We start from the raw sequence: 22,739 nt of genomic DNA on the forward strand, positions 1-22,739 counted from the left end.
TAATTCGAATGTTGGTGCATTTAATTTTGGCCCAGAAATCTCTAAGACTGGCCTCAATTCTTTCCATTCTTTTTTCTTTATTCTGCTCTGCAGTAGTTATTTCCACCATTTTATCCTCCAGGTCACTTATCCGTTCTTCTGCCTCAGTTATTCTGCTATTGATTCCTTCTAGAGAATTTTTCATTTCATTTATTGTGTTGTTCATCAATGTTTGTTTGCTCTTTAGTTCTTCTAGTTCCTTGTTAAACATTTCTTGTATTTTCTTCATTCTATTTCCAAGATTTTGAATCATCTTTACTATCATTACTCAGAGTTCTTATTCAGGTAGACTGCCTATTTCCTCTTTGTTTGTTTGGTCTGGTGGGTTTTTAATTTGCTCCTTCATCTCCTGTGTGTTTCTCTGTCTTCTCATTTTGCTTAACTTACTGTGTTTGGGGTCTCCTTTTCGCAGGCTGCAGGTTCGTAGATTCCCGTTGGTTTTGGTGTCTGCCCCCAGTGGCTAAGGTTGGTTCAGTGTGTTGTGTAGGCTTCCTGGTGGAGGGGACTAGTTCCTGTGTTGTGGTGGATGAGGCTGGATCTTGTCTTTCTGGTGGGCAGGGCCACGTCAGTGGTGCGTTTTGGGGTGTCTGTGACCTTATTATGATTTTAGGCAGCCTCTCTTCTAATGGGTGGGGTTGTGTTCCTGTCTTGCTAGTTGTTTGGCATAGGCTGTCCAACACTGTAGCTTGCTGGTTGTTGAGTGGGTTTGGGTCTTAGCGTTGAGATGGAGATCTCTGGGAGAGCTTTCTCTGTTTGATATTACGTGGAGCCGGGAGGGCTCTGGTGGACCAATATCCTGAACTCTGCTCTCCCACCTCAGAGGCACAGGCCTGACACCTGGCTGGAGCACCAAGACCCTGTCAGCCACACGGCTGGTTTCAGTTCTGGATAGAATTTGACAATTCTGAGGTTGTTCCGTGACTTTTTTTTTTTTTTGGCTGTGTTGGGTCTTTGTTGCTGTGCATGGGGTTTCTCTGGTTGCGGTGAGCAGGGGCTACTCTTCGTTGTGGTGCAGTGGCTTCTCGTGTTGCAGAGCATGGGCTCTAGGTGCACAGGCTTCAGCAGTTGTGGCACGCAGGCTCAGTAGTTGTGGCACGTGAGCTCTAGAGTGCAGGCTTAGTAGTTGTGGCACACCGGCTTAGTTGCTCCGTGGCATGTGGGATCTTCCCGGGCCAGGGCTTGAACCCGTGTCCCCTGCATTGGCAGGCAGATTCTTAACCAGTGTGTCACCAGGGAAGCCCCTCAGTGATTTTTGTTTGTTTAGTTTACAAAACTCCTGAATCAATTTACAGGTTCTCTGCATTCAGTCAACACCGATGCCCAGAGAGAGACCATCTCCTTTCACTGGATGAGCATTCTTTTATTCCTAACTTATTTCCTGTTTCCTAAAAGAGAAATTTCCATTTCACCCTAGTAGCCCTTGTGCATCACAATGCACTGACTGGCGATAATAGCATGTGCAGCAAAGGAGACAAAACAACTCAGAAGTTTGTTTCTCCTTGTTTCATTTCTTATTTTTTTTTAACTTAGGTCCTCTTTCTTTTCTTCTTGGTGTTCCTGGCCAGAGGTTTGTCGATTATGTTTACTCTTTCAAAAAAGCAACTCTTGGTTTTTTTGAATTTTTAAATTTCCATTCATCTCTATTTTATTTTCTCTCTGATCTTTATTATTACATTTCTTATGTTACCTTTAGGTTTTGTTTATTCTTTTTCTAATTTTCTTAGGTGGTAGGTTAGGTTGTTTGAGATTTTTCTTATTTTTTAGGAAGACTTGTATGGCTCTGTACTTCCCTCTTAGGACTGCTTTTGCTTTGTCCCAGAAATTTGGTATGGTTAAATTTTCATTGTTGTCTCATGGTTTTTAAAAATTTCCTCTTTGATGTCATTGTTCACCCATTGGTTGTTTAGTAGCATGTTGTATAGTCTCCATATAAGTCTTCTCTTTTCCTTTCTCTCTCTGGTTGATTTCTAGTTTCATGCCATTGTGGTTAGAAAAGGTACTTCAAATTTCCATCCTCTTAAACTTGTTTAGGCTTGTTTTGTGAGACAGTATGTGGCCTGTTCTAGAAAATGTTCTATGTGCACTTGAATAGAATGTGTATTCTAGTTTTTGGATGTAATATGCTGAAAATATCTATTAAGTTTAACTGTTCTATTGTGTCATTTAGGATCTCTTTTCCCTTATCAATTTTCTATGTAGAAGATCTGTTTATTAATGTCAGTGGGCTGTTAAAATCTCCCACTATTATTATATTCCCATCAGTTTCTCCCCTTATGTCTCTTAACATTTGTTTTATGTATTTAAGTGCTCCTATAACAGGTGCATATATGTTAACGAGTGTAATATCCTCCTCTTGTATTGATCTCTTTATCATTATATAGGGTTTTTCTTTGTTTCTTTATGGCCTTGGCTTTAAAGTCTATTTTGTCTGATATGAGTATTGCTACCCCCTGCTTTATTGTCATTTCCATTTGCATGAAATATTGTTTTTGATCCCCTCACTTTCAATCTGTGTGTGTCCTTCAGCCTAAAGTGGGTCTGTTATAGCCAGCATATTGTAGACTCTTGTTTTATTATCCAGTGTGCCAGTCTGTGTGTTTCGATTGGAGCATTTAGTCCATTGACATTTAAGGTAATTATGGAAAGATATTTTTATTGCCATTTTAAACCTTGTTTTCTTATTGATTTTGTATTTCTTCCTTGTTTTTCTTTTTGTTTTTCCTTTTGTGATTTGATGGTTTTCTTTTATATTATGCTTTTTGTTCTCTTCGTTTTTTGTGAATCTGTTCTCTGTTTTTGTTTTGTGATTACCCTGTTTTCAAGTACGTTTACCCATTACTGTATCTACTTGCTTTAGACTGGTAGCCATATAGGCTCAAGCATATTCTAAGAAAAATCTACATTGTCTTACTTTCCTCCCCCACACTTTATGATTTTGATGTCCTTTTACATCTCGTTTATACTTCTGCTGTTCAATGTGGTTATCATCACTTTCAGAAAATTTTTTTCGATTTTTTTTCCCTCAGTCTCTGTACTGGTTTATTTAAGTGACTTTCCAATTGTGTGATTTTCTCTTTCCTATAGATTCTTCTTTTCTATTTAGAGAATACCTTTCAATATTTCTTTTAGGATAGATTTTAGTATTACTGTATTCTATTAGTTTTTTCTTCTCTGAGAAATTCTCTCTCCTTCTATTCTAAATGATAATCTTGCTGGTTAGAGTATCCTAGGTTGCAGGTTTTTCCATTTCAGGACTTTGAATATATCTTGCCACTCCCTTCTGGCCTGCAGTGTTTCTGTATTGGAATCAGCTCATAGTCTTATGGTGGTTAACTTGTAATTAATTCCTTGTTTTTCTCTTGCTGTCTTTAGAATCCTCCGTTTTTCACTTTTGCCATTCTAATTATAATATGTCTTGGTGTAGTTCTCTTCAGGTTCATCTTGTTTTGGACCCTCTGTGCTTCCTATACCTGGATATCTGTTTCCTTCTTTAGGTTTGGGAAATTTTCAGCTATGGTTTCTTCTAATACTTTTTTTTTTTTTTTTTTTTTTGAGGTACACGGGCCTCTCACTGTTGTGGCCTCTCCCGTTGCGGAGCACAGGCTCCAGACGCGCAGGCTCAGCAGCCATGGCTTACGGGCCCAGCCGCTCCGCAGCATGTGGGATCTTCCCAGACCGGGGCTCAAACCCGTGTCCCCTGCATCGGCAGGTGGACTCTCAACCACTGCGCCACCAGGGAGGTCCTTCTAATACATTTTTGATCCTCTTTTTCTTCTTCTACTGGGATTCCTATTGTGTGTAGATTGACATGCTTTATATTATCCCATAGATCTCATATATTGCTTTTTTTTTTCTGTCTTTGTCTGCTGTTCTAATTGGGTGATTCCCATTACTCTATCTTCCAGATCACTTATTCATTCTTCTGCATTATTTAGTTTGCTATTTATTGCCTTTAGATTGGGTTTCATCTTGGCAAGTGAGTTTTATAATTTTGTCTCCCCTTTATAGTTTCTAGTTCCTTTTTACAGTGATTTGTATTTATTGATAGCCTTTCTTAATTCTTTCAGTACCTTTATTACCTCCTTCTTGAACTGGGGGTTTAGTAGTCTGTAGAGGTCTGTTTCATTGTTTGCTCTTTCAGGGGATTTTCTTATTTTAATTGGGAGTAGTTCCTCTGCTTTTTCATTTCACTTAAATTTCTCTGACTCTGAATTTAAGACAAAGTTATATACTGTGGTCTTGAAGGGCTGTTTTTATGTGGGAGCATCCCTGTGTGGCCTAATATTTTTGGTGCGAGAACTTTTTAGTATGGATGCCTGTCATGTCCTTTTTCAGGGTGTGCTGGATGTTATAGGAGGTGTGATAGGTGTTGTGGTGACCAGAGCCTGCACTGGACATTCAGCAGGGCCTCCTCTTTGCTCTGTGGTTGTCACAGCCCTGTTTGGGGCGGGTCTGCTTCCCAGTTGTTAGAGAAGCCCCAGATCCATTTCTGAGCTGTGGTGTGAGGTAGGCAGGACTGGAGCACTCCCGCTGAGAGAGGAGCCACTGAGTATTCTTCCAGCGGAGCTGTCCACTAGGAAATGCGCTCTGTGGTGTTGACTGTCAACTGTTGTGCGGCCTCACAAAGTACACTGTTGTTGGCACTGCCCTCAGCCCCGAGTCAGCCATGGGAATGCAGGCAATCTACTAGGTGTACCTCAGGTACTGTGCACACAAAGCCACTAGCACAGATCTGCCAAAGTCAGGCATGGGGACCGCTGTAGTTGCACACCTGGACCCTACCCACCTGGACGCCATGAGCTAAGGAGTCAGCTCAGGTCCTGGCCATGCAGCTGTATGCACGGGACCCACAAAGCCTGCAGCTGATGCCAGACCTGCATAGCTACAGGAGCACCAGTAATCTGCTCAGGTGTCCCACAGGCAATGAAGGTACAAAGCTGCCTGCAGCAACGTAAACCCACTGAAGTCACATGCCTCAGATTTCAGCCCTGCCTCTGCATATGGGCAACCCATCAGCACTCGCATGCCCCCAGAGCTGTAGAGGGGGGAGCTGTGCCCACTGTAAGCACCGAGAATGAGGCTGCTATGGCTCGGCCCCCCCTCCCTTGGTGTGCACGTTAATAATGGGGCTTCTGTGACCCACCCATACTCTGTCCTGTGCCCACTCCTGGTTGTCAGTCTGGACCACACTCCAGCCCCTTTGGGCTATCTCTGTGCAGCCAACCCCAGTCCTCTCCCTGGGTCTATCTGCTGAAGCCCACATTTCAGCACCCAGCCCCACATGCTCCAGCAGATGCGCACCTGGGATGCAGAGTGCAACGAGGTGGCCGGGACTGTCTGTGCTGGTCTCTCTCTGTTCTGCCTGCTGCAAGCCGGCTGGCTGCACTCTCCTCTGAGCTGCTGAAGCTCCCTGTCCCGGCTGCTCTCCCAGCTGGTGAAGGGGGTTCCTGGGGTTTAGGAGACCTTTCTTCTTTCACAGCTCCCTCCAAGGGGTGCAGGTCCCATCCTGATTCCTTTTTTTTTTTTTTTCTTTCATCCTACCCAGTTATATGGTGATCTTTCTTGAAGCTTTGGTTGTATGAGATCCTCTGCCAGCATCCTGTAGGTATTCTGTGAGAATTGTTCCACATGTACATGTATTTTTGATGTTATTTATGGGAGCAGGTGAGCTCCATGTCCTTTTATATTCTGCCATCTTGATCTGATACCTTATTTAGTAACAAGTTCTCAGTAAAGCTTAATGTCGAACCAACAAGGTTCAGACAGTGGTTCCCCCATCTGCTTCACTTCTGACATAAATTCTTCTAAATGTGCTTTGACCTAATGACTGTGGATCAGGGGACAAGCCACTAGACATGATGGTATGGACTGTTATGTCACCTTTCTGCCCCTGCTTACTTTCATGGATCAAAGACTGAAAAATGCCAACCTGGAGGGCACTAGTTATATGAAGCACCTTGATGTGGTACAAAGACACAAGCAACACTTTTTAGAAATAAACATGTTTATTCTAAAATTAATGCAAATAATTGAAATTATAGCAGACGATGTTAAGGAGCTATTATGGACCAAAAAAAAAAAACACAAGGGGCTTCCCTGGTGGCGCAGTGGTTGAGAGTCCGCCTGCCGATGCAGGGGACACGGGTTCGTACCCCCGTCCGGGAGGATCCCACATGCCACGGAGCGGCTGGGCCCGTGAGCCATGGCCGCTGGGCCTGCGCGTCCGGAGCCTGTGCTCCGCAACAGGATAGGCCACAACGGTGAGAGGCCTGCGTACCGCAGGAGCCTGTGCTCCGCAACAGGATAGGCCACAACGGTGAGAGGCCTGCGTACCGCAAAAAAAAAAAAAAAAAAAAGAAAGAAAAAAAAAAAAACACATGAAAAAAAGTAAGGCAATTACAACTCCAGCTCAAGAAAAGGCTCTTCAACACCTGACTTCTGCTTACAGGCTATAGCTGGTGGCTACCAAGTTAGGCCTCTGTCATTACTTCTGTCACTACTGGGTCTAGCTAAAAGCTGCTTGTTGCTGTCAAGACCCACAGAGAAGGCAAAGGGGCTCACAGCTGTGAGCATCAGGACACCACTTCTTGGGTGGACCACGCCTCCTCACCAAACATATCCTGGCCCCTTTTTCTCTAGGGTTTACCCCAAAGCAAGTAGGGGCTCAGGGAACCAAGTCCTTTGGTGGAGACTATACAGCAAAGGTGGTATTCCTTGGCTTGATTCTGGCAAAGTGTGAATGGGCTGAGAGCCAGAATGAAAAGCTGGGTTACCTGAAGGACAGAACTTCAGAGCCTGACTAACCCTTCAGAAAGACTTCTCACTTCCTATTCATAATGGGACAAGAGGCCCAGTGGTTACGTGTGCAGATATCGAGGAGTTCCATCAGCTCCCAAACCAAATGTAGGCCTTGAAATCAGTGTCCTTTGGTGAAATGGATCCACACTGCCCAGCTGGGGGGTGGAGACCACCCCAGATGGCTCGATCCATCCGTAAGATGTAAGCAGGTGTGGATGAGGAAGGTGACTGAAACTTAAGGCCCTGGCCCCGAGGAACTGAAGATGGGAGTTCCAGACCTTTAAACAGGTGTGGCCACCACTCCTGGTGGAGCTACCAGGAAGGTGCTTGGAACTGAGCAGAAGTGCCGCTCGTCCATGTCTGAACTGGTCCTGGTATCAGTGGTCACACACAACCATTTCAACACAGAGGGGCGCTTCTCACCAGCAGCCGGTTTGGGGCTGCCAGCACTCCAGTAGGTATCTTCCCTGTGTGCCTAAATAGACAAATGCATGTAGTCATCCACATGATTAAAATTCGGGAAATTTTATTGCTTAATTGCTTCTTAAGAGATTATTGCTGCAATTAGGAAGGGAGCCTTGAGACGGAAAAGGGGGAAGTTAAAGACAGAAAAGATCTAAAAGAGGCCAGTACCATTTTCCGGGTATAAAACTCGTCATGTTAAAAGTGACATGGCAGGGCTTCCCTGGTGGCGCAGAGGTTGAGAGTCCGCCTGCCGATGCAGGCGACACGGGTTCGTGCCCCGGTCCGGGAGGATCCCACGTGCCGCGGAGCGGCTGGGCCCGTGAGCCATGGCCGCTGAGCCTGCGCGTCCAGAGCCTGTGCTCCGCAACGGGAGAGGCCACAACAGTGAGAGAGGCCCGTGTACCGCAAAAAAAAAAAAAAAAAAAGTGACATGGCAGTATATTCATGCGACTACTTAATTCTAACCCAGAAATGAGAGTACACTTTTTGCAGAGGCCGATGCGACACCTGCTAGCAACAAGACATCATCAAGACATTCCACCAACCTCTGCCAGACTGTTACTCATGTGCACAGGTGTACAGAATAGAAAGCCCACACGTGTTGGGTCAAACTAATGCTCCTGATCATAACCTAAAGTGGCAACAGCAGGTCCCTTCGAAAAACACCATCGCGCCCCCCCACCCCCCCCAAGCAATGTCACAGCACAGAGGAAGGTCCCGGGAGACACCAGAGGCAACAGCACACTCTGCAGGACACGTGCTTCTCCATTTTAGCAGCTCACAAACCACAGTGGTGCCTGCCGGGTGGTTCTGGGCCCCCGGAGTTCCTCTCTCCAACCTGAACACACTGGAGATCCAGGGACGGTTCATGCACAGTCTGTCTCTCAGGAGGTGCCCAGCGGTTCAGCCACCAGGGGGAACGTGACTCTCACGTCCGAAGGATCTGAGCCTCTAACACAAACACACCCCAACCATCCTTGGAACCCACAGAAGACAGGATGAAACACACCACACCGGCCCTGCAACGACACGGCCAGCTGGTCACAGTTAGTCAGTGTGGAGGAAGTACAGAGCTGAAGAACACTTCAGACAACCGTGCCAAGGATCTGGCGGGAAGTCCAGGCGTCGTGGCTCTCCCGGCCAGCGTTCCCAGCAAAGAAGGCTAGAGGAGACCAGCCTGAAGAGGCTGAATGTTCAGGAGTCCCTGAGAGGGGTAGAGGGACAAAGGAAGGTTCCTCCTGACTTACCCCTACCCAGGTAAAAGCCTCAAGGACTGATGCAGTTCCCCTCGGCCCAGGTCAGGAGTAGCCCGTCCCCGCTGAGGAAGAAGGCACATGGTGTGTCAGCATGAGAGTAGGACAGTGGCTCAACCTAGATCAGGGCCCCATGTGGGAGGCAGAGGGTGGGGAGTGGGCGCAGGGTTGGGTCCTGTCCCTGCGCCACCCTGAGCAACCAGTCTTACGAAGGAATCCCAGGCCCTAGGCCACAACTGACACTTGCCATCATGTCTTCCTATTCCAGAAAGTTTACCTCATCCTAGCCAGGGCCGAGGAGGTTGCAGCACCTGAGGCTTAACTGCCGTCGCGCCTTTGGGAGCTGGTTAAAGGGGGAAGTGGCAGGAAGAACACAGAACGGAGAGGGGTTCCCCTTGCCTTGGGGGCTCGCTCACGCCCTCCTCACACCCACCTCGGGTAAGTCAAGGCAATCTGTGAAGGTGCTTCGAGCTGTTCCTTCAGGCAGACAAACGTGCTTGATGGCTTAGAGCAGCAGGGAGGGGAGGGCTGCTACCAACTCTGGGGACACATTTGAATTTGGGTGCTCACCCCACTCTGATCCTCGGAAAAGCATAGAAAAGGGCCTGGCTCCGGTCATCACCAGCCCAGGAGAGAGTTCAGGTGTGCTCTGACACTGCCAATTCAGAGAGGCAGCGCCAGGGCCCCAGAAGGTCCTAGATTCTCTGAAGCCGCGTTCTTTTCCTCATCCATGGAAACAGGAACAAACCAGTGGGAGCATAATTTCCAACAAGAATCTTCAAAGATGATGACAACCAAGTGTCAAATGGGAACTGCAGGCACCGCCGAGGACCAGCGACTGCTCCAGCCCCTGCCTTGGTGGACTGAGCAGGTCTGCTGGACTGCGCCGGCCCCACATCACAAGAACAATGGCTGGTCAACCTGTGTCCTCAAGAGACAACACAAGCTGCAATAGAAGGGACCCTGAGACAGCTAACCACTCACGGAGGAGGACTGGAAAAGCCTCCTACTTAGAGCAGACCTCATCCCCACCGAGGGAAACATCGGTTATGGAACACTTCCTGTCTGACTAGCCCACCTGCCTGAGGTAACAAAGCAAACCTTTTCCTATCTCGTAAACTGTAGCCCAGCTTCCCTAAGGAGTCAGGACAGGTCAGAGCTGCCACACCGTGATTAAGTGAAGCTGAAAGCAAGAGAGGTTAGAGAAGGAAATGTTTAAAACAATTTCCAGGGTAACATTTAGAACAAGGGCAAAATAATTACGTCATGGAATCCTTTAGAGTCTTCACATTAAAAACCACAACAGGACGGAAACAAGAACCCTGAGGACCAGGCTGTCTCACGGTCTGCTTCGTTGTGCTCTGTGGAGCGAAGACCAGATGCTGAAACCAGTGGCCTGTCCCACACCCCGAGAACCTTCTGAAGGCCAGATGCACCTCGGGGCCACGGAGGATCCCCGCTCAGCGGGGTTTTGGAGAACCATTCATCTGGCTGCCCTGAGTTACAGTGTCTGTGCTGAAAAGGCTGTCCAAGAAGACGGAGGACAATTCTGCCACCAGGTTCCTGTCGACTGTAGCCTGGGCCATGCCGTAGATCGCACCCTACAAACCCAGTCAAAGAGTGTCATTAGAGATGAGGGGTCCGGAGCAGACAGCGGTCGTGCGTTCCTTCTCCCACCATGCCCCCCTCCCCAGCCCAGGCACTATTCGAGCAGAAAGGCATAGGATGTTTTTCACAGGCATTTGCCAGGCTGCCTTTCTGCCTAAAGAACTGTCCTATGGGCTTTGGTGTAGAAAATTCTGGAGGAAACAGGCTTATTGCCTTTCCTGTGTCAAAATTTTCTTTTTAAATGGACACTACCGCCACCTGCCTTTGTACAGCACTTTCAAATTTACAAGGTGCTTATTAATATCTAGCATACCTCGTTTGAGACTAAAACAAACCCTGGGAATGGGTGAGCAGAGATCATCAGTTCCGACTAATAAGGAAAGAGGTTTGTGGATAAGGGACAGAGGCAGGAACAGACTGGAGGTCATCTGATTCTTTCAAGCCCACCAACACCACCTAAACTTCCACAGGAAGAAAAAACCCCAAGTGTCCCTACCATTCCTGTGGTCTTTGCTTTCGGATTCTTCATGATTTGAGTGACGGATTCCCGGATGTCCTTTAGGAACTGTATCGCTACTCGCTTACGGGTGTGTACCAACGTGATGCAGAAATGAATGCTATGGGAGAAGAAAGACAAAGTGAGACGAATCCTGGAAAAAGAGGGGAAAAAAGGTTCTGAAATCAAGCAGCCCCCAATACAGGAATTGACTGATTGCTTCTTCATGTTGCTCGTGACAAGTGTAGTCAAAGTGCTCCCAGCCGTGGGCATCAGGGCTCTCAAGTACACGGGCTGTCAAGAGGGCTTCATGCCCTCAGCGTGACCAAGAGCCACGCTGACAAGATGAATACAGCTGGCTGTTCTGTCCTGCCCCTCCCCTGAGAAACTGTCCACTGCTGTCCCTTCAACCCTGTGACAACCCACAGGACGCTTTTATCTTAGGTGGTAAACCCTCATGGGGCTAGGGCCATATGGCTGGGGTCTTCAGGGCAAAGAAGAAACTGACTGCCCCTGGAGGGAGATTGGGGTACAGCAGGATTGTGAAGAGGAAAAACCGGAATCCAGATGGGACTGGCAGGGGCAAGACACATGACAGGATCAGGGGGTGCGTGGAGGACACTAGGAGACCTACTCTGTTGAAGCAGAGTGTTTATTTAAAGGCATCCTGGAAGATTAGGTTAGAAATGCCTATGGAAGGCAACAGCAGCAGACCTGAATGATTCCAGGCCCTTGATTAGAGGCCCTCCATTACTCAGGTCATGAGAGCACCTGCGGATGGGACAGAACAGAGCCCAGAAAGAGAGCAAGCGTGTGGGGGGCGGTGGGAGATGATCTCATGACCGACCACTCGTCTCAAGGCTGCCACCTAGTTTGCCAGAGTTTAAAGCTAACAGTCTTGTTCTTGATGTCGAATAACTCCAAATGGCAAGACAGACATCCTAAGATCCTACAGTTGCCACTACAGTGCTGGGCTCTAGCAGTCACTCCCTCTACTTCAGGTCACCTTGCTGCCCAAGTCCTTCAGCAGTCAGGGAGCAAAGGAAAGTCTTCAAGCTCACCTGGGTGGGAACTGCAACTGGTTCAAGCTCCAGCCCTTGGCATTCATGAGGTTGAATAGTCGGTAGATGTCAAAATCATGGGAGCCCAGAGCAATGACTGACAATTGAGGATTCCCCAAAACAAAGATGCCTTTGATATTTTCCAGTCTTAAAACAAACAAAAGGAACAGAAAGGAAATTCAGGCACGTACATTCTTCTGGTCATCTCATGTCTCCCTTATAACAAATCTAACCTTTGGGGGCTTAAGTTTTCTCATAAGGTGGCTAGACTGAGATCAGTGGTTCCTAAATATTAAAAATATTTTAAGGCTCAACCCCCACTAGATCCAGTGACTCAAGATTGTTGGCTCTTAACCTGTCTGCCCAACCCCCAAATTATGATATGCCCCCCAGGGGTACCTGAGGGATAAACAATGTACTTTTTTGTAAATCCTGGAAAAATAATCCATCTCTCTTTAAAAAAAGCCATCCATGTAGGGCTTCCCTGGTGGTTCAGTGGTTAAGAATCCGCCTGCCAATGCAGGGGACACGGGTTCGAGCCCTGATCCGGGAAGATCCCACATGCTGTGGAGCAGCTAAGCCCATGTGCCACAACTACTGGGCCTGCGCTCTAGAGCCCGCGGGCCACAACTCCTGAAGCCCGCACGCCTAGAGCCTGTGCTCCACAACAAGACAAGCCACTGCAATGAGAAGCCCATGCATCACAACCAAGAGTAGCCCCCGCTCGCCGCAACCAAAGAAAGCCTGCATGCAGCAACAAAATAAAAAAATAAAAATAATAAAGTCATCCATGTAAGCCCTAAAGCAAGACATGGTACAGCACTTCTCAGCAGATGGGTGTAACAGGACCATATGCAGGCCTTTTTCAAGTGAGCCGTGCCTACTGGCTGCTTTCATTCACCCTCAAGATCGTGAAAAGGCCTCCCCAATCCTGGTGACACACGGAGAGCCAGGCAGGTGACACACGAAGAGGTGTGTTAGACAAAGCACACAAGCTGGTTCTAGCCTTAACCCCAGATTTCACCACCCCTCCCGCCCTCCCCCTCTCCAGTTCTTCTCTTACTCCAGCGATTCTCCAAGTGTGACTCAGACCAGCAGCATTAGCGTCCACTGGGAACTTTCAGAAATGCAAATCTTCAGACTCCCATTCCAGACCTACTGAGTCAGAACTCTAAGAGTGGGCCCCAGCAATCTGCGTCTTAACAAGCCCTCCATGTGACTGATTAGGATTCAACCTCAAGTTTTGAGAACCACTGTCTTAACCATTAAGCTGTACATCAGCCCCTGGTAAGAGCTGCCAGTTGTTAGGGACATCCTTGGAGACAAAATGGCCCACAGATGAAGCCCGGGTGTGGCCTCCACGTCACAGCACAGCAAGGGAGCTTACCCCCCAAGTCCAACACCACACTCCTAAGCTGCGGGGCCTGCAGATGGGCTGGAGCCATGGCACTTGGCCTAGCAGCTGCCTTGAGCCTATAGCAGACAGAGCAAGGGACACGGCAGAGCCCCCCAACCTTCCAGACATACTCGGACTTGAGGAAGCGAGTGGTTTTGATGATCTGCTTGGTAGCTTCAACGTAGCCGCTCTCACCGAAGTACATCAGGGCGGCCCAACAGGCTGCACTGATGCCACCAGGCCGTGAGCCCGCAATGGTTGGGGAAGCGTAGATGCCGCCCTGCCAATCTGTGTCAACGAAGAACTGATGGTGCCTGTACTTCTTGTCAGAGTATAACACCACTGAAGAGCCCTTGGGAGCGTAGCCATACTGAGGGGAGAAGCAGACAGGTGAGTGTACAGTTCCACGCGGCAGACCTGCCCCAGAACTCTCTTCGTGCAGATTCCCCGTCTGTCCAGTTTCCCTGTGTTCCCACTCACATTACGATTTCCAACTTATTTATTAAAGAGTATAAGAAACTTCGGGGGTGGGGTTCATGGGGTTTAAATTCTCTATTTTAGGAATGAGGAATCTGAGGCCCAGGAAAAACATCTTGTCTAGTTAATGGGTTTGCTTCCTATCTGTCATGCAGCATAGTTTTCCTTATTTAAGACAGTACCCCAGGGAGGTATGTCAGGATGGAAGCAAAGATAAATTTCCACTGGAAGCCAGGACAGGATGGAATTGAGGTCACTTGTAGCGACTAAAATCACGATCTGACTCCCTTTCCATCCTTTTTGCTTAGTATCATGCTTCCTTCTTAAGAACACCATGGTGCTCAAAATCTAGAAGCTACTTAATCCAGCTGTAAAATGAACTATGTACTTCACGAGTGTGCCCTCCTAATTAACTCACTGAAGCTAATATGTGACTGATGTTAACCCCTGAGCCACACAAGGATGGACAGTAAGAAAAAGGGCACTTTGCCTCAGTCCACCAGGGATAGCAGGCATGGACATTTCAAACATTACAAGCCAAACATTCCTGAGCACAAAGTTCATCCCTTTTTCAAAAGGACTCTTCCAGTGATAAACTCCAGTCACGCAGGTACAGCAGCCCCAGGAGCATGGGGGCTGCAGCATCCGCATACCTCCTCTTAGGAGCTCTGGTTATCAACCTCACCTCCTCCCCCCACCCCCAAGGCTTCAGGGAACCTTTGTATAAGGGCCACTACACTAGCATGTCCCAGTTACATACAGTCACTGAATACAGAAATTCTCTTAGCTGTGACATAAAGATAACAGGTACCTTGTCATATGAATCAGCTGCCTTGGTGAGAGCAGAGAGCCAGATTTAATTTTATATTAATGGGGGAAACTAATGCTTTAACCAATTTATTTTATTGGTAGTAGTCAAAATAATCAACTGTCTACTTTAACATGCGGTCTCTTCCCTCACTCACCTTATGAGTATCAGCTGAAATGCTGGTCACACCTTTCACTCGGAAATCAAATGGCTGCTCCAGTGGGTATCCAGCTTTCTCCATAAAGACGATGAGGAAGCCCCCCAGACAAGCGTCCACATGAAGAGGTATTTTGTATTTGACAGCCAGCTAGTTCCAAAAACCAAAGACCATAGACAGTATCAGTTATAGCCCTACATCAAAAAGTTTGCAAGACACGGGTGGAATGGTGGGATACAGGCCCAAGGCATTATGTACTGTCTTCCATGTTTTAAAAACCTGGCTATTTTTGACATTTTTAATAAAGCTTGTCTTTCAAATGTGGTTGTCTTTCAAAATAATTCATCTGAATGTGGTTTCTGTTTTATATTTAAATACGCGGGGCCTCAAACTCACCTGCAAAATCCAGCAAGAAATGAGAAGCACTCTGATTTAGGCTGGGGGTGGGGAAGGAGGGAGGGGTGCTCTGGGGCAGCATGGTGGGCTCTGGCAGGCATGCCCTAAATGGAGATTATTTCCTGATCTGAATCAAAATGTCAGTACTGCTTCAGAATGTCCAGTTTAAACAAAGCCTTCCTCCTTGTGTTATCCCTCCCCCATAGCAGAAGCTAGTCACTTTCGGAGGCTTCGGCAGAGCTGTGCAGCTTATCACAGGGCGGATGAGAGCTGTTCATCACCACTGGGCTAGAATCTAAACTCAAAATCGCTTCTTCTTGCCAAGTACTGCACCATTAGATTCTACTTTAAAATCTCCGTCTGCCTGCCTAGTAGTCCATTCTCGCACATACCTTGGCCACATCAGGGACAGGATCTATCACACCATGAGGAAACTGGGGGGCAGAACAGACGAGCATGGCAGTGTTCCTGGAGATGGCTCTTCGCATTGCCTAAGGGTTTAAAGTTGAAAGGAAAGTGAGAAGCCACATCACAATTCCTCCTCTCTTCTGCCACCAGGAGCAATCTAGGCTACCAGCCTCGAGTTCCAGTTCCACTAGCACCCCTGCTTCACCTCTCCAACCTGGAAGAAGACCACCGCCCTGCCATGCTGGCCGGACACAAACATTTGGGGGAAACAGTCTGAAAGCCCAATGCAAAAACAGCAGAATCACTGTGAGGGTAAACAAGAATATTCGGCTAAGAGGCAAAAGAGCCAAATGTGAGTCCTCGCCCCACCTGTTAGCAGTGAAGCCTTGAGGAAACTACGTAACTTCAGCCAGTGTGTTTCCTCGGCTGCAATAACACTGACAGCTCCTACGACCTCCCCAGGTTGTCATGAGGCTCAAATGCGATTCTGATAACACTCTGAAAACTACAGAGTTCTTCTGTGTAAATGCAAGGCATAAAAATAATTACTAAAGGAATATTACTCTGGCTTAAACAATCCTGCCATTGGCGACAATGTGGATGAACTTGGAGGACATTACGCTAAGTTAAATAAGCCAGACACAGAAGGACAAATACTGCACGATCTCACTTATATGAGGGATCTAAAACAAACTCATAGATGCAAAGAGTAGAACTGTGGTTGCCAGGAGCTGGAGGATGAGGGAAACAGGGAGATGTTGGTCGAGGGGTACCAAGTTCCAGTTATGCAAGATGAGTAAGTTCTGGAGATCTAATGTAGAGCCACGTGACTATGCTGGACAATACTGCACTGTACAGCTGAAACCTGCTGAGAGATCTGCAGGGTGGTCTTAAGTATTCTAACCATGAAAAAAGAAAATGGTAAGTACGTGAGGTGATGGAGATGTTAAATAGCTTGACTGTGGTGATGATTTCACAATGTATACATGTATCAAAACACCAAGTTGTATACCTTATACACAATTTTTTACTTGTCAATTAATTAGTTAATACCTCAATTAAGGTGGGGGGAATAATGCTAGTGCTAATAAATTGTACAGTTTACTTCTGAAAAAAAATTACTATTATAATGGCAATGGTACTAATTCAGGCCAATCGAAAACGACAGTGAGAGTCTTAGGGCAAGTTAGTCCTGGCTCATTTTACAAATAGAAGAGAAAGTGATGGCGCTGAAGCAAAACCCAGGTCTTTAAAGTCTCAATTGAGTCTCATCTTCCTATTAGAGTTCATGAAAAGACTTGAAGCTGCAGTGACTCACCACTGCCAGTGGCAGTTTTTGCAACCCTGGCTCCTACAATCAGAGGCATTTGAGCCTGTCTGTGTGTGACACTGGAAAAAGCACTTCCTGCTTCTTGCAGCCCAAGACAGACAACAGCCCTTCAGAGGAACTCACCTGAACATCCACCTCCATCACTTTGTTCAGTGGAACCCGTTTAATCTTCATCCCGAAATAGTTGGCTGCTTTGTCAAATGCAGCATGGGCACTCTGGGGGGCTACACTAAAGGACAGGGAAGAAGAAAACAGTGAAATTCAAATCAAAACAGGGTTCGAGAGACAACATGGTTAGCAGCTAATCTAAATCAGCAGGAAGAAACTTCTGATTATTTTTAGTCCAGTTTTCAAAACTGTTTATATTGTTTTATTTTTCTTTTTAAGCACAGACAAAAAGAGGTCACCTGATTTTCTAGAGAAACCTTCTCCCTACTTCTTCCTGCTACCAAATCATTTTGGCAGCAGGAAGAACTTGGAAATAATGCCACATGGAGGGATCCCAAGCATAAATCAGGGCTGACAGGGAATCTGGATCAGATCAACAAGCGGTGGAACCCTCTAGAGGTTGCCTACCTAAAGGCAGGTACCTCAGTGAGGAGCAAGCTTCCTGACACAACACGTGCTCAAGCAGAAAACATAAGATTGCTCAGCAGGGATATTAAAGCAGTGGTCAAGTATCAGATCAGTGGTCTTCTCCATCTCTGAAAGACCATGATCCTATGAAAAACTAAAATCCCCATTTTTCCTACATATTTGGGAGCAGCATTTCAAACAGTATTGAAAAAGGAAACCAAGTCATTTGCTTTCAGACTTCCCTCAATTACTCCTCTCTTACAATTAATCTGTTCCCTTTAAGGCAGAAAAATCGCTATCACTGAATAAGTACCAAGCATCAAAGGTTCATGCATGAAGAGAGACGGCAGCCTGACTTACTCTCTTAGGCTAGGTATGAATCATGTACAACAAAACCCTTAGTCACTGACACTTGTGGAAAAAAATTAACCCAAGAGATGTGGTATAAACACACTGTACAAGGAGGGAAACTAGAGGAAAAAAATGCAACCAAGTATCAAAATTATGTCCACGGGGTGGCAATATGGGTACATCTCAAGAAGATTTTTAAAAACTTTCCTCCCAGAACACAGGTGTCAGGCTGAAATTTTCTTAGGGAGCACCCCGAGGCAGCCTATTATATTTAAGTAACTTTCACTGAACTGAGATAAGTAGAGAGCTTTCCTTAGGCGCGAGATAAACTTATAGCATCACAGAATTCAAAGATGTAGTCCTATAACTCTGTCAACTTTTAGAAAAAGGATCTTGTTCTTGCTTGCAGTACACACCATGTATAAATCTGGGTGGTTGGGAAAGAGAATGACCTTCAATATTAACTAGCAGATCCACTTAGGACTGTGCTGAATGTGAAGGATAACGGTCAAGGGCACAGGACGGGAGAGAAGAGGACTGGAATTACCAGAGGAAGACAAGAATCAGAAAACAGATTATCAGGCTATTTCACACAGCAGTATTCCACACAGACAAACCTAAAAGGGGAAAAAACCCAGCCACACATACAGTCAAGCCCTCTGTATCCATGAGTTCAACCACCCAAGGAAGGAAAATATTCAGGGGGAAAAAAGTTCCAAAAAGCAAAACTTGTATTTGCTGCATACCGGCAACTGTTTACACAGCATTTACACGTTAAGTATTCTAAGTAATCTAGAGATGATTTAAAACCATATGGAGGGGCTTCCCTGGTGGCACAGTGGTTAAGAATCCGCCTGCCAATGCAAGGGATACGGGTTCGAGCCCTGGTCCAGGAAGATCCCACGTGCCGCAGAGCAACTAAGCCTGTGCGCCACAACTACCGAGCCTGTGCGCTAGAGCCCGTGCTCCACAACAAGAGAAGCCACCACAATGAGAAGCCTGCACACCACAATGAAGGGTAGCCCCCGGCTCACCGCAGCTAGAGAAAGCCTGCCTGCAGCAACAAAGACCCAATGCAGCCCAAAATAAATAAATTAAAAAAAAACACACACCACTATATGGAGGATACGCATAGGCCATACGCAAATACTATACCACTTTATATAAGGGACCTGAGCATCGAGGATTTGGTATCCATGGGGGTCCTGGAACCAATCCTCCATGGATACCAAGGGAACTGTACATACATTTCTGGAGTTTTGATCCCATTCTCGAAGGCCAGTTCCCGATAAGCTTTACAGGCCATCAGAATACTTTCTGTCCCCCCGGAGGTCACCTGTAATAAAAAAGAGAAGCCATCTGTGGAAGGGAGTTAGGGATAGCTATCAGCATGCACTTCCTGCCTTGATCTTGAGGGTATTTGACGCAGAAACAGGTGAGATCTTGGATGCATGCTGCAGAGCAGATGCTTCTGTCCGCCAGGAGGAAAATTTGACTTTATTGGCTAAGCCCAATCTTGGTTCAGGAGAAGAATAAAAACTACTAAATGATTAGAAGGTCCACACTGTATGAACAAATGTACATCTGCCCAGATCCCGTCTGTGCACAGCCCGCCTACATTTCTGTTGTTCGTCCAGTTGCAGATAGCATAGGGCATTTTACCCCATCCAAAAGCATCAGGATTACTGACTTTGATTTAAATTTTTAATGCCCATTGAAGAATGTGAAACTGTGAAGTTACAACTCTAGTCAGCTATGCAATACATTAGAAGACCAAGAAGAGACACTCAGATATTCCAAAGTAAACTTGTGGTTTTGACAAGTTTGAAACACAGGAAAAACCAGAAGCCTCTACTTAGAAGTTTGTTAACTTACTTACCTGAAATTAAAAAAAAAAATCCTTATGTTTTTAAAGTGAAGAAAAATGTTCTCCTGAAGCTAGGCCTAGCACCTCTGATACAGGTGAATTTCTTTACCAGAGTTGATACAAAAATACTCAAGAGGTCATTTCATTCATCTTGTCTTCCTCACTGGACTACAAAACTCATGAAGGTGGGGACCGTTCTGTTCAAGACAATATTCCTGGCACCTAGCTAGTAGCTGACACCTACCAGACCCTCCATTAACATTTCTTAATGCCTGATTTGACTCTCAGTAAACCATGACCAATACAGGCACGTCACACCCATCTGGCTATCCTTTGGTAACATCTAAGAATAAAATAATTTCAAAACAAACAGGAAAAAAAAAGCCATAGCACTGAGCTAGATGGATATTTCCTTAGATTTATCATCTCCAAAGATTCATATAATCTTAGAAAGCTTTTCCATTTTACAGGTAAGAAAACTGAGCCCCAAAACTGAGAGACTAAGTGATTCATCCAATGTCATCCATCTTTTGATAAAAAGTAAAACTTTCTACATTTTCATATTTAGTGTAACTTAACATGAGATGAAATGAGAGCAGGCAATGACTGAAATTTCCTGAAGTAATATCCACATATAAGACAAAAATACCACAGGATACAATATCCCAGTGGAGGGACTTCCCTGGTGGCACAGTGGTTAAGAGCCCACCTGCCAGTGCAGGGGACATGGGTTCGAGCCCTGCTCCGGGAAGATCCCACATGCTGCAGAGCAGCTAAGCCCACGCGCCACAACTACCGAGCCTGCACTCTAGAGCCTGCGAGCCACAACTACCGAAGCCCACGCGTCTAGAGCCTGTGCTCTGCAACAAGAGAAGCCACCGCAACGAGAAGCCCGCACACCGCAACAAAGTGTAGCCCCCGCTCGCCACAACTAGAGAAAGCCCATGCGCAGCAACAAAGACCCAGTGAAGCCAAAAAAATAAAAATAAAAAATAAAAAATCCCAGTAGTCAGGAATTATATGGAAGATTAGCTGAGAAGAGTCAGTCATTTTGTAATTGAGGAAGCCTTCAGGAAACATGTGACCGTCATGCACACAGTAAGCCACTGAACTCGGGCACAGGACACTTGTTTGTAGGTCTCTGCATTTCTCTGCTTACAGTTGAGGTCAGCGCTGCAAATCGCGGCAAGTCCTGTGGTCCAGCGTAAAACCTCAGAACATCACATGAGGAGCCAAGTCGGGAAAGGATCAAGTCCTCAGCGCACTCATCTCTCACTAAGGTCCAGCAATGACCTAAGCAGAAATATTTCCAAACCCCTAGTCACTCACTCACTTCACATGTCCTATTTTCAGTCCAATAACTAACTAATCCAATCAACATCATTATCTGTTAGGCAAACACCAGTGTACTTTGGACTGTAAAAGCAGGAACACCTAAATTTTACTTCCAATTTTCATTTCTGATCCCTAAATTCTGTGTTCAAATATGCTGCTACTCTCCCATTTCCTTCTACCCCTGGCACCACCCCTCCAAAAATGGAAATCTAATTCTGAAGTAAGAAGACAGAGGCCGCAATAACTACTTATTACATTAGTCAACATCTTTCAACATTTTTAAAACCTCTCACTCTAATATATGACATCTAAGTCAGAAAACAAGAGAACAGGTCCTATTTGGAAATTTTTCTTTTAGATACTGTTTGGACATGAGGGCATTTGCACAAGCCAAGACTGTTTCCCATGGCAACCTAATTTCTTTCAGTATATAAAGTCACCTCTCACCCATTCTAACTGGGGCAGATGAAGCTAATAAAAGGACAGTTTAAGGTTGAAGAATAAAGAATGAGAAGAGCTTAATACCTTAGTTGGGAACAGGCTAAAGACTGCCCAGCCAGTTGGCCATGTCTTCTTGTTTCCCACCTCTGAACTCTGAACTTTCTTCACCAGAAGTGGTTCATCAAGAGAGAGACAGAGAGAGATACAGAGAGAAAGACAGACACTCACATAATCCCAGAGGTAATTAGTTCTCTTATAAAAGTCTAAGTATCAGAAGAGACTGGGGATCTTTGACTCTGTCTTTCCTTCTCCTGACCCCTGACACAGCACTAAAAAGGGTCCTAATGGGAGAGGCATGGTTTAACTGTAGCAACGCAAACCCCCCCACCAGAGTTGGATTTCTGGATTAAGATGGAAGACTGAAACTACTTCACAGATTTTCTCTCCCCCAGTACGTGCAAGAATAAAGGAAAAAAGCAGTAAAACCCTGCAATAACAACAACCAAACAAGGAAAGAGAGGGAATCTAACACAATAAACTTCAAATACTGATGATGAGAAAAAGAAACAAGTTTCTAAAGCACAGCAAAGAGTAAAACCCAGTTCTTAGACCCTCCTCCAAGACATGGAAATTGTCCAGGTAAGTCAGCAAAACCCTGAGAATTCTCATTAACACCCCCCAAATCTTCAGAGAAGCAAATGGAGGCAGTTTCTTTGTTGTCAGATGAGTGGGTGACAGACATAGCGGCTGGGGAGAAACAAGCTGCCTGGGGAGAAAGAACACCAGGACTGACTCTCTAAAGTAAAGACTCCAGGGATACAGGATGAGCTGCTAAAGAAATAAAGCCCAAAGAGTATTATTCTCTTCCAGCTAGGCAGAGTGAACTCTCGTAGGTAACTTTTTTTTTTTTTTTTTTTTTTTTTTGCGGTACGCGGGCCTCTCACTGTTGTGGCCTCTCCCGTTGCGGAGCACAGGCTCCGGACGCGCAGGCTCTGCGGCCGTGGCTCACGGGCCCAACCGCTCTGTGGTATGTGGGATCTTCCCGGACCGGGGCACGAACCCGTGTCCCCTGCATCGGCAGGCGGACTCTCAACCACTGCACCACCAGGGAAGCCCCCTCGTAGGTAACTTTTAACAAAATCTCAGAAGAGGCCTACATATCCTAATACAGGTGGAACAAAGCTTTACCCAAGCCTTGCCTCTCAGACAAGAAGTGACCCATCATGCATCAGAACAAACAGAATATGTCTAGAGACAGTCACTGAAGCACGAGCCAAGATGAAAGAAATAGCATGGTAACTATGCAAACATATAAAAAGAAAAAAAGGTAGCCTGCAAAATAAAGGCCAACTCAGAAGGAAATTCCTCCTGTTTCTCACTGTAGGACAATATCATAAGAACATGAATTCAAGAAAACAAAAGCTGAAAGACTGGACACTGAAACAACAGAATGAAACCACAGACCTGAAAAAACCCC

At 46.1% G+C, this 22,739-nt stretch overlaps 1 protein-coding gene across 4 annotated transcripts in view; it reads right to left on the minus strand.

Annotated features, from left to right (window-relative positions):
• Positions 1–9,754: 9,754 nt before the first annotated feature.
• Positions 9,755–22,739, minus strand: part of SGPL1 (sphingosine-1-phosphate lyase 1) — a 50,606-nt gene continuing 37,621 nt past the window's right edge. For all 4 annotated transcript variants that reach the window (XM_081250645.1, XM_081250648.1, XM_081250646.1 and 1 more), the window contains exons 8-15: positions 18,867–18,955; positions 16,816–16,921; positions 15,347–15,445; positions 14,559–14,708; positions 13,248–13,486; positions 11,721–11,867; positions 10,660–10,780; positions 9,755–10,156 (exon numbers count right to left, since the gene is read on the minus strand). In XM_081250645.1, coding sequence (XP_081106771.1) covers positions 10,016–10,156; positions 10,660–10,780; positions 11,721–11,867; positions 13,248–13,486; positions 14,559–14,708; positions 15,347–15,445; positions 16,816–16,921; positions 18,867–18,955 — 1,092 coding nt within the window. In that variant the 3' untranslated portion in view covers positions 9,755–10,015. The remainder of the gene's footprint in view (positions 10,157–10,659; positions 10,781–11,720; positions 11,868–13,247; positions 13,487–14,558; positions 14,709–15,346; positions 15,446–16,815; positions 16,922–18,866; positions 18,956–22,739) is intronic.

This window comes from Mesoplodon bidens, assembly GCF_964165515.1.
Source record: "Mesoplodon bidens genome assembly, chromosome: 1".
In the NCBI taxonomy this organism is placed as follows: domain Eukaryota; kingdom Metazoa; phylum Chordata; class Mammalia; order Artiodactyla; family Ziphiidae; genus Mesoplodon; species Mesoplodon bidens.